The sequence below is a fragment of the Myxocyprinus asiaticus genome, chromosome 9, assembly GCF_019703515.2.
Source record: "Myxocyprinus asiaticus isolate MX2 ecotype Aquarium Trade chromosome 9, UBuf_Myxa_2, whole genome shotgun sequence".
NCBI classification, from domain to species: Eukaryota; Metazoa; Chordata; class Actinopteri; order Cypriniformes; family Catostomidae; genus Myxocyprinus; species Myxocyprinus asiaticus.
In genome coordinates this window covers 5,868,819-5,883,666 of record NC_059352.1, presented here as the reverse complement: position 1 = coordinate 5,883,666, position 14,848 = coordinate 5,868,819, and the positions used below count along the sequence as shown (strand labels likewise).

The 14,848-nt window shown below is 36.7% G+C and overlaps 1 protein-coding gene across 1 annotated transcript in view; it reads right to left on the bottom strand.

Moving 5' to 3' along the window:
- The window catches only part of LOC127445997 (RIPOR family member 3-like), a 68,776-nt gene extending 53,928 nt beyond the window's left edge, over positions 1-14,848 (bottom strand). Inside the window, exons 1-4 of the mRNA XM_051706572.1 lie at positions 14,574-14,848; positions 12,845-12,866; positions 11,937-11,971; positions 9,175-9,211 (exon numbers count right to left, since the gene is read on the bottom strand). Coding sequence (XP_051562532.1) covers positions 9,175-9,211; positions 11,937-11,971; positions 12,845-12,866; positions 14,574-14,633 — 154 coding nt within the window. The 5' untranslated portion in view covers positions 14,634-14,848. The remainder of the gene's footprint in view (positions 1-9,174; positions 9,212-11,936; positions 11,972-12,844; positions 12,867-14,573) is intronic.

Sequence of the window (14,848 nt, the reverse complement as noted above, 5' to 3'; positions counted from 1 at the left end):
AACACTAAGAACACCTTAGCAACCATGTCAACATCCTAGCATTGTGGCAGAAAATCCTACTTGGGCAAGCACTAATCTAGTTACCACTAGAAGTTAATAAGAACTGTGAGGTGCTATGTTGAGGTCATAAATTAGTAAACATGCCCGATAACCTTCTGTTTAAGAGCTCTTGTGCAGACATTAACTGGGGCGTTACACACATCAAGTTCTTTAGTAAAACTGAAATGTGGGAGACAGCGAGCAAGGTGTAAAGAAAAGATAATTGCCTTGGGATAAACAGGAATTTGACAGACTAGCAAAACAAAATCACTAAAGATCTTATTTTTGTTTGTTAAGCACAGCCATCTGAGGACGTACCACAAGAAAGGAGAGCAACAATATTTTGCCCATATCTCATGAAAATTATGTGACTGAGATGGCATTTCTACAACATATTATGTGGTTCCTCAATAACGGCATTTCTAAGGTGAAATGTCCACTGTGTGGTGCTAAAAGCAAGTTACATTTTCTCCAAAACAGATGAGGTTTTAAGGTTAATGCTCTATCGACTTTAAAATGAACTAAACCTACCTTAAACATGAACACAAATGAAAAACACATCTTTTTGTGGTGCTTCTATGATACTCGCAACTCACATGTCGACTCACATGCTATTCAGGACTCATACCCCGATTGCATCACAAATGCAATGCTCTATCAGTTGAGCTACCGCCAGGGGCGGAGCTACAGGGTGGCCTGGGGTGGCCATGGCCACCATGGACCAAAGACTGGCCACCCCCTCGCAATTGCCGTTTTGGTCATTTTTTTGTCCCCCATTTTTGCTAGTAATACATTTAACATATAATATTATATTGTGACAATTTATATTATATAGATCCACCCAGTGCCAAAAAATGTGACCTGGACATTTCTGTATGTAAATCATCGTTATACGAAATATTATATACCTAAGAATAATAATAAGGCCATTTTGCACAACTTTACCCGCTCTCTCTCTCTCACTCTCTCTCTCTCTCGTCGTCTCATCTCTCCTTTTCTATCTCTCAAATACTCACATGCATAAATGTTAACAGTCATTAGATGAAGGCATTGTTATAATGAGAAGGCCCAAGAATGTGGGTAGGTCATAAACCTCTGTGTTAATTTGGTAACTTAAAACCACATGTTTCACTATTACAACAAACCAGCTCATAATTCCTTCTAAAACACAAAATGTGGCAAGGCTTAACATGTTCGTGGATAACGGGGAGAGTCTTTATATAAGAACTCCTGATGTTTAGTGGTTGAGTGGAATGTTTTCACCAGATGTTGTATCTCTTCTCATATCGTGATTCATGACTTTGTCTCTCAATAATCAGTTCCTGATTTCTGTCCCATATTTTGACTGCGCAAAACAAGGTTCCTCTGTATTCTCATGATAGTAATACTGAATGATTGCTTATAATTTTTATGGGGCTGTTTTTCTAATCCAAGTCAATCTTGGTGAAATGGATAATGCAATGTCAGAGTAATACTGTATTGGTCACTGAGGTTTGCTACATGCTAACAAGCTGTTGTGCATCAATGAAACAAAAAAAATGCCTCAGTTAAATGTGATGTGATTTACATAGGTCTGTAAATAACTGCTTCACATCACTGCAACATAGTCTGATGATAACTCGTAATAATTCGTATGAGATGGCAAAATCGTAAGATATCACATAACATTGCTCGTATACGAAAAGATATAAAAAACAGAATTTCAGATCGATATAATACAAGCATGAAATTTTAGCTAGCCTCCTATCCAACACTTTATTAGGTTTAGGATTTGGGTAATGGGTTAGTGTTTATGGTTAGGTTCAGGTTCGGGGTTAAACATAGGGAAAATTTTAGATCATTTTTCTCTATGGCAGTAAAAGTCGTACATTTATGTATAAACCAACTTGTATAATTTCACCAGTTATTACAACTTGTCATGAGACTGGGATGGTTTTACATTACTTCTGTCTTCATCTGCTCACTGAGGTGTATTTATCCATGCCATTATTTTAATACAAAGCAACTTACAGTACACATAATACAGCGACTCCCCCCTAGAGCAACCTCAAAGATGCAATTGTGATAATGTGATGTCAATGGTCTGGTTTACACCTGGTATTACATCCGTCTGGGGTGATGCGATCACAAGTTGTCAGTTGAGACCGATTGCCGTTTACATCTGGTATCAATATGGGTCTCAAAATGTGTTTCTATTGACCACTTGTGTATCTTATATTTTATAGAGGACATGGTTTTTAATTTCCTGACTATATACATCACTTTAAGTCAGCGTGTCACTGCATACTGATATCATACATACCAAAGATGTTCTGAAAAGTCGTTACATGGGCTATTTGTTCCAAATGTTTTGATTGAATGGTTGTTCTTTTATAAAGCCGTGCCTTTCAAATCCTTCTTTTGTCACAACTGTGATTACATGCAACTGAGTAGGTGGACGCATCAGAACACAATAGCGTTTACAAATTCAGTGTGGCCATATGCATCCCTGACCACCTCCAAAAGGTTTAAGTTATTGTTTCACAAGACTTTAAACCTGACCTTTTATCAACATGTGATTGAATCACAGAGACAGATGTTAATATGTGCACAGGGCCAATAACTTCCCAATTGATTTCCACTTGGCAACCATTGCGTTAACAATGAAACTACCACCACAACCCATATGAAACTCATTGTTTTCATTGGGAATGAGCTGTTAATATAAGATGTAAATATGCCGTCTCATGGAAACATATTTGTATTAACATCCCAGAAATGACTCAAACCCATTGTCTCCAGCTTCCAAGGCTGGAGCTTTATCTATTAGGCCAGAGGTTTTCAACTGGGCTCTGCAATTGGGTGCAATTGGGGTTCTGCAAAAAAATAAAAAATAAATAAATAAATCACTAGTTGCATGACACTGTTTTTATAAGGCGGCTTTGCAACAATATCTTTGGTGAAAATCGTTATTCAAATAATTTTAAATTGATTGAAAATGTTACTTGAATTCTAATATCAGGTAGAAAAAACTTGACAACATTCAGCGTTAAATATTTTCCAGAAAGTATTTTAATTTGTTTTGGGTCATTCCACATTAACTCATGCCATATTATGATCAAAGCCAAATATTAAATGCCATTGATTAAATTTGAAACAACGTCTTTATAATATTTTTCTCACACAGTAAAAATGGGGTTGTTTACATGAAAATATTTACCTGCTATTATGCATTAGGAAGGGGGTCCCTCGAAAGGGTATTGTCATATTTAGGGGTCCTAAGCATTAAAAAGTAATGAATCTGAAACAGTAGGATGACTTTTCTTTAGCTAAAATTCTGAAATTCGTAACTCTAACCCCAGTGGCCAAAGCGGTAACTGTTGTTGGACGCTTAGGCACGTGTAACGTGGGAGCTTTATTTCCCAATGCCCACAGAGGGGCGCCAAAAGCTGTAGTGGAATACATTTAAAAAGTAACCCTCCCAACCCTGAGAGGAAGGCATATTTTATAAAGTGAACCCCATAATCCAAACCCTAAACCTAACCATCAGTGGAGTAAAAATTTTATGTTAGAGGGGAAAATACATTCTCCAAATCGCACTAGTCAATAATTATGCGAATGCGATTACTTCCTGGTTTTGACACGGGATCTGAACTCGGATCTCCAACGCTGCTGATGCAACACACTTCTTGTCATGCCACAGGGGAAGATAAACATACTGGAGCCTATGCAGAAATGACTGATAGGAGATTTGGCTTGAGTCAGCATAATGTGGCCGATCCTAGGGTACCGGAACTCTCGAAAACAACATGCCAGCTTCTCGTGTGATTATGTTGGTGTTAGGCTACTGGGCCAAGTTGGATAATGGTTCACACTTGAAGTTGGGCTTTCAATGTAAACTGATGGTCTGTTCACAGTATATACATTGGGAAATTTTCTCCAACCAGCTACAGTAATTTATACAGTACACTCTACCTCCATTAGTTGTACAGCAAATTCTCAAGGAGATATTTTAGTGTTTATGCACACAAGAGGATTTGCATGTTCTGGCAATAAATATGTATGTCTGGAAATCTTACAGTTTTCTTATTGGTGTGCCTATATGATATTCAATGTTTCCTGAAAAGAACGTCCAAGAACCAAAACCAGAATGCCATTTTAATTACCAGCTTACCAAAGGAAATCATTTGTTTTTGGTATCCAATCCCATTTGGCAGTTTATGACAGACAATAAATTGGTCAGTCTCAAAAGTTCAGGTTCTAATCAAATCCACACCAGTGGCTTAGAAACTGAAGTGTCAACTTTGACACTTTTTTATAAATAAGTCCATAAAATCTCATGCTGTCTTCAATCCGATAAGTTGAAGATAACACTTTGTGTTACTGTAATGAAGAAATAAAATAGTGAAATAGTAAAGTTCTGAGCCAATGAGAAAGTAGGGTTTTGCCAGAGGATGTGGGTTTACATATCGTCAGTATTGTCCCCAGTTTAACTAAACTGGTTCTGAACTTTTCTATTTTTTACTTTCTGTTCTGAATTCTGGTGAAGACAGATCATTGCCTTCTCTGTTTAAAGTCAAGCTCTGAAAATGTTCTTGGACTGCATGAAGTGGGCCAGGGTTTAGAGGTTAGACAGCTGATGGCTACAAGCTGAATTCAGGGGAAATTTGGGGTTTGCCACCACGTGATTTGTTCCGTAAACTGTTATGAGGTTGAATAGTTTTAATGTTGCTTAGTCACATGCTTTGCTAGCAGGTTTCTAGATTTTCATTCAAAATCCATCAGTAATTGGTCCAATATATATTGTTGGTCCTTTCTGAAGAATAGATCTTTTATCTTTGCAATTTGTGCAGTTAAATTAGAACTCGTTATTTTACTTGAGTTCCTCTAAAGTGATGCTTGGTTTAAATTGCCACATGTAACATCATACTTTAGAAAAACTGATTCACGTTGATGCCTATACAGTGCAATAACACAGAACAAAACTAAAGGCCAAAGTATACTTTGGATTTCTGCATGTTGCCACGTGTTGCGCACAGCGACAATCGCAGTCATCCAAGTATGTCCTCAAATGCAGAACAGCACAACCGCTTTAAGATTTAATTATTTATTTGATTAAAACAGGAAATGCACTGCATGGAATGTCTTCAGCTCCATTGTTTGTGCGTAAACAAATCCAAATGAGAACCTTGTATCTCAGCGGCAAACCAATGGCCACTTGAAAGGACAAGGGAGGTTTCAAAGCAGACAGTGGAAATGCCAACCAAAGGGGATTCTTTTATTAGTTTGTTTGTTTGTTTATTTATTTATTTATTTTCGCTCTGACTGCATTTCTGATGAGTCTTAATAGATCCCAGAGCTTTGGGGAAACTCTGCATCTTGTTTGTGTGTGGCATATGGGTTTAAGTGAGTGAGAGGGCAGTCTGTAAAGGAGAAGTACAAATGCAATTACTCCTCACCCGCTCTCTTTCAGTTCAATTTTCATTTTTTCCAGTGTAATCGTTTACAGTGATGTTCCTATTGTGCTTCCAAGTCAAGTACAAGTCATTTTTCAGGCTCTTCGGTTATAAGGTGACTGACGTGCAGTCCTAAAATAAAGTCTTCCTTTCATGCAAATATCATGGGAATTTTATTATGCAGTTTAATTCAAGGTAATTAATTCTTGCCCATCCAAAACTTGTTGCCACATTTCTAGGTTGTTCTAGGTGGTGGTTAAGGTGTTCTGTGAGGCTGCTGGGGCATTTCTAGGAAGTTGCTAGGGTGTTTTGGTCTGGTTTGGTTGAAAGGTGGTTGCTTACTGGCCCTGATTGAAAGAGAAACATTTTAAAAGGGATATTTCACCCCCCAAAATGAAACAAATTATTATAATTTACTCTTTACCTTTATGTTGTTTTCATCTGAGGAACCATAATTTAAACCAAACAGCCAAGCAGATTCAAAATGCTTAATGCATGGAATATAAATCCAGTTAAAAATAATGAAGACATGTTTTTCACAGTTTTGAACACAAGGAAGAATTATATTTATCTAAATGTGCCAATATAACAATAGTCATGAAAAGCAATATTTACCTACATATGTTTTTTACTAGAATATTATTATAATACTAAATTATTATTATGGGACCCAGTCAAGTTTATTATTTCAGTGTAATACTTTTTATGAATTATTATTATTATTATTATTATTATTATTATTATTATTATTATTATTATGAGGATTAAATTTGTTTTATGCAATAGTAATACATATCTGTCTTATTTACTTCATCTTCACATGGGTCTTTTATTTTGGCGGAAAACAGAAAGTGCAGTGTGTACCTTTTACACAATGGGGGGGGGGGGGGGGTTCCCTTTTTTCACCCAATTTGGAATGCCCATTTCCCAATGCGCTTATTTATTTATGTGATTCGCCTCAATCTGGGTGGCAGAGGACGACCGTCAACCTGTACATCTTATCACGTGGCTTGTTGAGCGCGTTGCCACGGAGACATAGCGCTTGTGGAGGCTTCACGCCATCCACCGTGGCATCCACGCTCAACTCACCACACACCCCACCGAGAACGAACCACATTATAGCGACCACGAGGAGGTTACCCCATGTGACTCTACCCTTCCTAGCAACCAGGCCAATTTGGTTGCTTAGGAGACCTGGCTGGAGTCACTCAGCACACCCTGGAATTCGAACTAGCAAACTCCAGGGGTGGTAACCGGCGTCTTTACCACTGAGCAACCCCGGCCCCCAGTGCAGTGTGTATTTGACAGTTTACAGAGTTCTGCATTCCAAAACTGTTGAAATGCTGTCATCTTCTCCTTTTCTGTCATACAGTTGCATTCGTGGATTTGTATAATAACTTGTAGCATTTACAAATGTTTGGAATTATGCAAATGTGTAAACCTGCAGAGCTTTGCTTTCACAATACACACCCAAAAAATTATTTTAAGATTTACACATTTCAATTTCATACCAAAATTCCATGTTATCTTTAACAAAATCAAATAATAAAAAATAAAAAATAAATATTTAAAATTTTACTAGGCTAATTACACTTAGTAAACAAATTACACAATTCAATTTAATGACTTTTTTTAATTGAAATTAAAATGTGTAAATATAAAAAATTGGCAAAACAATAAAAAATAAATGTAAGAGTACACAAACTGCTCAGAGGCTGCTAAAAACAGCATGTCATGAGTCTATGCACTCTGAAGCGCACACTGACCATTGGATTTTGATGTTATTTTGATTCATTTAGCAGCCCTGAAGAATCATGAAATTAGTCTAATGACACGGTCATATGGAAACGTAGTAAAAAAGTGCATTAAAATCAACGCAATATTCATGATGTTGCTTAATTTTATATCACCAGCAAAATCGTCGTGACTATATCGTGAATATTCAAAATATCGCCCAGCCTTAGTCATGAGGGTGAGTAAATGATGACAGAATTTTCATTTTTGGGTGAACTATCACTTCAAATTACACAAATAACTTTTTATTCTCTATTTCTACCCTGTATGTACTGGTGCTTTAAAGAACCCAGAAACAATATCTTTTTTATTCTTCTTCAAAGACCCATATAACCAACTCAAGAACCCTAGTAAAAAATAGTTCTCAATAAGAAGATGCTTCAAAGTACCTTTGAAGAACCTTTTATCTTTCTCAACTCAACAGCTTTTAGCTAAATCATGATATGACCTCATTGACACCTCACAATTAGTATCGCTCTGTGGATGGAACTACGTCCCGGTGTGTTTTTACAAAGTGGGGCTTTCCGGCCTGGCTTTGGTCCACTAGGGTCCACCTCCCTTTAAGTTCTTTTGACCAGAGTGATTGTATTTTTGGCTTCATGTTTGATCTGCAAATCCCACCTTTCTTCTACACTTCCTGAAATTCTCTCCTTTGTTTTTCTTGTGTAAACGAATAAAGAGTCGCAGAAATGGAGTGAAAAAAAGCGAGTTCATAGAGGATGAGAGTGTATTAGATATGTGGGTATCTCAGCAGGGTGTACCACCACTGAAGTCAATGACTGGATGTAACAAAAACAATGTTCTCTCTCCTTGCACACATAAGTTTGCATGCATGTTCGTTCTTGATGTGCTTGCCCATGCCACACCTTTTTAAAAATAAAATCTCTGCTTACATTCCTGTACTTTTTGTAAGTTATATAAACATATGGAAATTGTATTTCATATCTGATTGAATAAAATTGACATTCACCTCTCTTGGCATTTCTCAATGCATATATGTAACAGATATGAAAGGGTCTTACCCCCTATGGTATACCTTGAGTGTGGCAATACACACACATTGAAACATACACCTCTCTCTCGCTGTCAGATCTTGCAGCCCACCCCGTAGCCTCTGAAACTCATAAATCGTGAGCTTCAGTTTTTTTCTAACATCACAACAGAGAGCCATATGCTGCGGGCACTCACACATGCGTGACCATATTTTGGAATTTCCAGACTGTGCTTCCAACAAACTCTCCATCAGTCCAAAGATGAGGCACGTTTAAACTATAGCTTAAAGCAGGGTCATAAACTCAATAAATTTTGAGGGGGCGACATTAGTCTTACAACTATTTTTATACTTCAACCTTTGGTTCCCCCACTCTTCGCAATCAGTTATGAGGCAAGAAAAAAGCAGCGCCATTTGGTAACACTGAGCACGTTTACATGCACTTTATAACACCGATTATGCTTAATAAGCCTACAACATATGTGGTCATGCAAAAGCATTAAACGATGTTCCTTTATCGGTGTAGGGTCATAAACGGCATAATAATAAACCAATCAACACGTGTAGATTTTTGCCCATTAAACCAATTTCACGTTGTATGTAAGCACCTTAATCGCTGTTTTTACCAGCTTATTCAGTGTGCGCACATGTTGACAGTTTGATGTCAAAAGCAGAGAATAATGTGATTATTTTAAATGTCATGAAAACGTAGATTTTTTGCTTTGTAAGATTGTTTAAATAAGCTGATTTTTGGGAGTTATCAGTGTATTGATGTGCATGTAAATGTGCTCACTTAGGGCTGGCTAAAAAAAATCTCTTTTCCAATTAATCGCAATCTTCACTTGAACAATCCTGATATTGATTCTTAAAGGGACAGTTCACCCAGAAATGAAAAGTCTCTCATCATTTACTCACCCTCATGCCATTCCAGATGTGTATGGCTTTCTTTCATCTGCTGAATACAAATAAAGATTTTTAGAAGAATATTTCAGCTCTGTAGGTCCATACAATGCAAGTGAATGGTGGCCAGAACTTTGAAGGTCCAAAAAGGATATGAAGGTAGCATAAAAGTAATCCATAAAACTCCAGTGGTTAAATCCATGTCTTAAGAAGCGATAAGATAGGTTTGGTTTAGAAACAGATCAAGTCCTACAGGCCAAGTTTGAAATATGCGCAAGCACAAATGAGATTTGAGTAGAGGACAATATTTTAAGTGAGTAATGAATTGAACTTCAGTCCATTCCTCACACAAAGCTATCGTGTGGATTCATAAGACTTGGTATAAAGCACACAGTCATAATGGACTACTTTGATGGTGCTTGTTTTTAGAGCTTTCATTGTATGGAAAAGAGCAGTGTTAACAATGTTCCTAACATCTACTTTTATGATCCACAGAACAAATTAAAGCCATACAGGTTTGGAACGACATGAGGCTGAGTGAATGGTGACAGAATTTTCATTTCTGACAAACTATTACTTTTTAAGACTGTTTGTTGAGCACCCAATAGTTCCTGATTGATCAATGTGAACTGGTGAGCTGGTTTCAGACAGATAGTAACATGCGTTTTTTTGCCTGGTCATATGCTATCTGAAGAAGACAACCAGTTAACTTTGGAGGAACTGCCTATGTGTGTAGGTGTAGATAATGTGGGACACACACAGACATGAACGCTTACACACACATGGTCGTGCATAAACAGGATGCAAGAGTTTTGTACAGTAATGAAATGGGAATCATAGTACAGATTAGGTTCTATTTCCTGCACAGAAAGGCCAATGAATTTACAAAGCATTTTAGAATGTTTGTTGAGGGTTTCAATTAGATTACGAGGGTGTGTTTAATTCTCACCGGCAACACTGAGGACAATATAACTTTCGAGATTATTACTGCCTGGAAAAGCCCCACCAACTCGCACAGATGTTGAAGAATCAGTCATGGTAGCTCTGAGAACAACAAAGAATTTGTTTGAAATTCTTTCAGACTCAGCTACTCTTGTTGCAGAAAATTAGATAATTTTGAAGATGTGCAATGTAACATCATGGTAACAATATGGCAGTCATTCTATGGTATAGATCAAAGTATCATGGTAATACCATGGTTGTCTTTGAAGAACCTTGGAGTACCATGTAAATATGATGGTACATGATTATGGTAACCATTTACTACTACTGTGTATTTCAAAGTAATATGGTATTATCATTGTTTGGACATGGTACAATGGTAATACTGTGTTTTTTAGACCTGTACCATGATAATACTGTGGAATTCATTGAAGCACCTAAGAGTAGGTAAATACAATGGTAATCATAATCATGTCTACTAAGATATTACCATCTAATGTCACCCTGATACCATGGTAATACCATGTTTTATTTTTTTTTGGGGGGGGGGGGGGGGGGTTGACCATGTCCCATGGTAAAATCATGGTATTTTATGAAGTACTTTGGATTGCCAGGTAAATACCGTGGTATATGAAAATGGCAATCATTTAGTAAAATGGTGTTATGATGTGACTCGGAAACATGGTAATACCATGGATTTTGGATATATACTATGGTAATACCATGGTACTTTGATATATACCATGGTACTGAAATTCATGTACAATGGTATTTATATGGTACTTCAAAGTACCTTCAAGAATACCATGGTATATGTCAAAAAGATTAAAAAACATGGTTCTACCATGGTACATGTCCAAAATTCCATGGTAGTACCATGGTACTTTCAGTACATGTGGTATTTATAAAGTGTCATCATTAAGGGTGACTCGGAGCAAAAATGCCACAAAAAATGCCCTGAATGCCCTCATAATAAATTCTTCTATTTAGTTATTTTTTGTTAACATCTGATATAGTTCTTAATTTTATATTACAGTTAAAGATATTATAGCATAAAATATGAATGAATGTGGATTTTAATACTTGGGGTAAAAAGTAATTATTCTCAATCTTGAGAATTTGTATTAATGAATCAAATGAATTTAAGTATTTTACATAAGCAGATGAGATACAGTTTATGTTTTAAATGATTATAAAAAAGGATTCCCTAATAAATGTAAAAAATGCCCCTGAAAATCAAATCCAGGGGGGGGAAATATTACCCCTTACTGTAAAAGTTAATTTCTTTCACTGCCACCTGATACTGCCAGTGAACCATGGTACAACCAAAGTACTTTTTGTAAGGGATATAATTTCTTAGACATATCTATACCTTAAAATAACATAAAAGCAATCAAATGACATTAAATCACATTATACTGTATATTTATAATCTATAATAAGGCCTCTGTGGAAGGGTGTAGCATCACATTTATGTCCTTATTTCCTTATTTAAAAAGGTGAGCAATCACAATCCTGCCCATACTCACTGAGATAAATAACATAACCACAGTTACCAAGTCCTCCAAATTTCTTACTGGTTTCTTAATATAACACGACAACCCTGTAACATGACTATCGGCTTATTTCCTTTCACACCATGAGGGAACTGCTGCTTGTGATTGGAATCACAGATTCTTAGATTCTTTTATAGGGTGTTGCTGTCCATTCAGAAGGAAACAAAGCCAAAAAAAAAAAAAAAGAGAGAGAGAGAGAGAGAGGAGAGGAGAGCAAGAAACAAAACAGGTTAAATACATGTTTCACCCAAAATGTAAATTATGTCATTGTTTATGCACCTTTGTTCCACACCCCTTTGACTTTCTTTCTTCTGCTGAACACAAACAAAGATTTATTGAGGATTTCTGCTCTGTAGGTCCATACAATGCAAGTGAATGGTGGCCAGACCTTTCAAGCTCCAAAAATCACATAAAGACATCATAAAAGTAATCCATATGACTTCAGGGGTTAAATCCATGTCTTCAGAAGCAATATTATAGGTGTGGGTGAGAAACAGATCTATTTAAAGTCTTTTTTTATATAAATATCCTCTTTCACTTTCACTTCCACATTCTGAAATTGAAAGTGGAGATTTTTAATAAAAAAGGATTGATATATTGATCTGCTTCTCACCCAAAGCAACTGCATCACTTCAGAAGACATACATTTAACCACTCGAGTTGTATGGATTACTTTTATGCTGCCTTTATGTGATTTTTGGCGCTTCAAAGGTCTAGTCACCATTCACTTGCATTGTATGGACCTACAGATCTGAGATATTCTTCTAAAAATCTTTGTTTGTGTTCAGCAGAAGGAATGAAGTCACATATCTGGGATGGCATGAAAGTGATTAAATTATTTGTATTTCTGGGTGAACTATGCCTTTATGAACAGACAGAAATTTAAGTTGTTATTCACTTGACGATGGAGAACCAGTGGTGTTTGACTTTAAATGGCATTGACACCAATTTTTTAACCCCATAAGTCTTTTTAAAAATATTTTAGAGGTTCTGCAGAGAAGCAGGTTATCAGCTCACAGAGAGCTATCATATGATTTAAGAAGACTTACAATATAATGCATTTGTTTTATGGATTAGTTTTATGATACTTTTCTCACACTGTTTTGTCATTTTGGAGCTTGACAGACCCAGTCCCTATTCACTTTCATTATATGGAAATGACCAGCAAGTGGATTCTTTAAACTTACCTTTTGTGTTCCACGGAAGATACTGTAGATGAAAAAGGAAAGTCTTATAGGTTTTGAACAACATGGGGGTGAGTAAATGATGACAGAATTATAAGAAGACTGCTTAGCAGCATTTTCGGTTAGCTCAGTTGTAGTTGAGTTTCATATTCCCACAAAAGGGGCATCAGAGGGAGAGGGAGAGCTGGGGAATTTAGGAAAATGGAGAGATGAGTTAACCAGGACTGTGAAGGAGTGTAAATTGAAAAACGTGAGGAGCCTCTCTGTGAACTCATTTTTAGAGGCCAATAGAACCTGTTTTGAGGGTGTTTTATTTTGTCCACAACCGCTGGTTTGCATAAGAGCATGACAAAAAAAAACCTCAGTTAAACTTAATTTATCATCGTGGAGAGGTTAGCAGAATCTTTCAGTGCCTTTGGTCAGAGAAAATGAAAGTGAAGGTTTTTAATGATGTACATTTTTTACAATCCGTGCATCTTTGAATCCCAAGCTATGTTTGGAAAAGCATACTAACATACTACTCATTATTTCTGCAGTAAATAGTATGTATTTTGTGCACAGTATGCAGATTTTCTGTAAGCATGTACAGTAATAACCATAAGATCTGCTACATTTGCCAAAATGTGCACCCAAAGCGATCATATTGCTTCAGAAGACATGGATTAAATCACTCGTATGGATTACTTTTACCCTGCCTTTATGAAATTGTAACGTTTTAGACCCCATTGACTTGCATTGTATGAACAAAAACACATCATAAATCCTTCAAAATATCTTCATTTGTGTTCTGCAGAAGAAAGTCACACGACAGCATATGATGAGAATTACCATTTTCTGGCAAATTATTCTTTAAGGTCAGCAAGTATCTTCAAATATCAGATTATTTCCCCTTTTTATGACATGGCAAGTTTAGTCTATGTTTGCGAACAAAGTGGAAAGACTTTATCTGCACCACATAGCACATGGATTTTATAATACAATCTATTTTGAGTCTATTTGTCAGAAAGCTAGTTATCTGAATATGTCCTATTTGAATCCCCCATACTTCTTCTAGCTCAGAGATCCATTGTTACTTTTTCCAAGAACACATGCCAACAGCTGGAAAAATAAACATTAACACTGCACTAAGAAAGATTTTTAAATTATTTACTGAATATACATATACAGTATCTGTTTGTGTGAAATTTAGTGCAACAGAGGCTTGAAGGGATGCATGGGAAACTCTGACTGCCTTAAAACAGCTGTGATCTTTTGATAACTGGCATGGCACTGACACACTCAGCCTTAAAACAGCTGTGATCTTTTGATAACTGGCATGGCACTGACACACTCCAACACATAGTCTCACAGCCCTTAAGAATAAGAATTAATATCTTAAAGGGACAGTTCACCCAAAAAGGAAAATTCTTTTAAGCCAGTGCTGCTATATTTGGCTGGTCGGGATGCTCCAACAAACAGAGCGATGTTTTGATTGAACTTACACTTATACATTATAGTTGTCTGTGCACATTAAGCTTGGATAGAAGAAACTATTTGAACAGCAAAAACTGACACACATCACCTTTAAGTTTTAGTAACCTACTTTTTGTTTTGCCCTGAAACACACTATCATATTTCACTCTCTCAGTGAATAACATTTTCTCTTTCTTGCTATAAGCTGAAAACAAAGGACAGCTCAAATGGAGATGCAAACCACATTCAACAAAATGATAACAGTATGCATTTCTCTTACCTTATTCAAAGCTCTTCTATCCAGAGCCGGGTTACGTCTGACAACTAAGCGAACACACATTTGGGTTCATCTCTGCAGCAGCGTGCATGCGTGGGTGCGTTTGTGTGTTGCAACAGATGTCTGTTCACTCCTGATAGCATGTGTTTCTCACTACAAGACTCCAAGACGCAGAAATGACACCTGATTCTGAGAAACTGCCTTTAGAGTGCAAAACAAAAAGTGACTGAACACATTAAAGTGGTCTTTCTTTTCTCATTCTGAACTCAGCCGGTCTC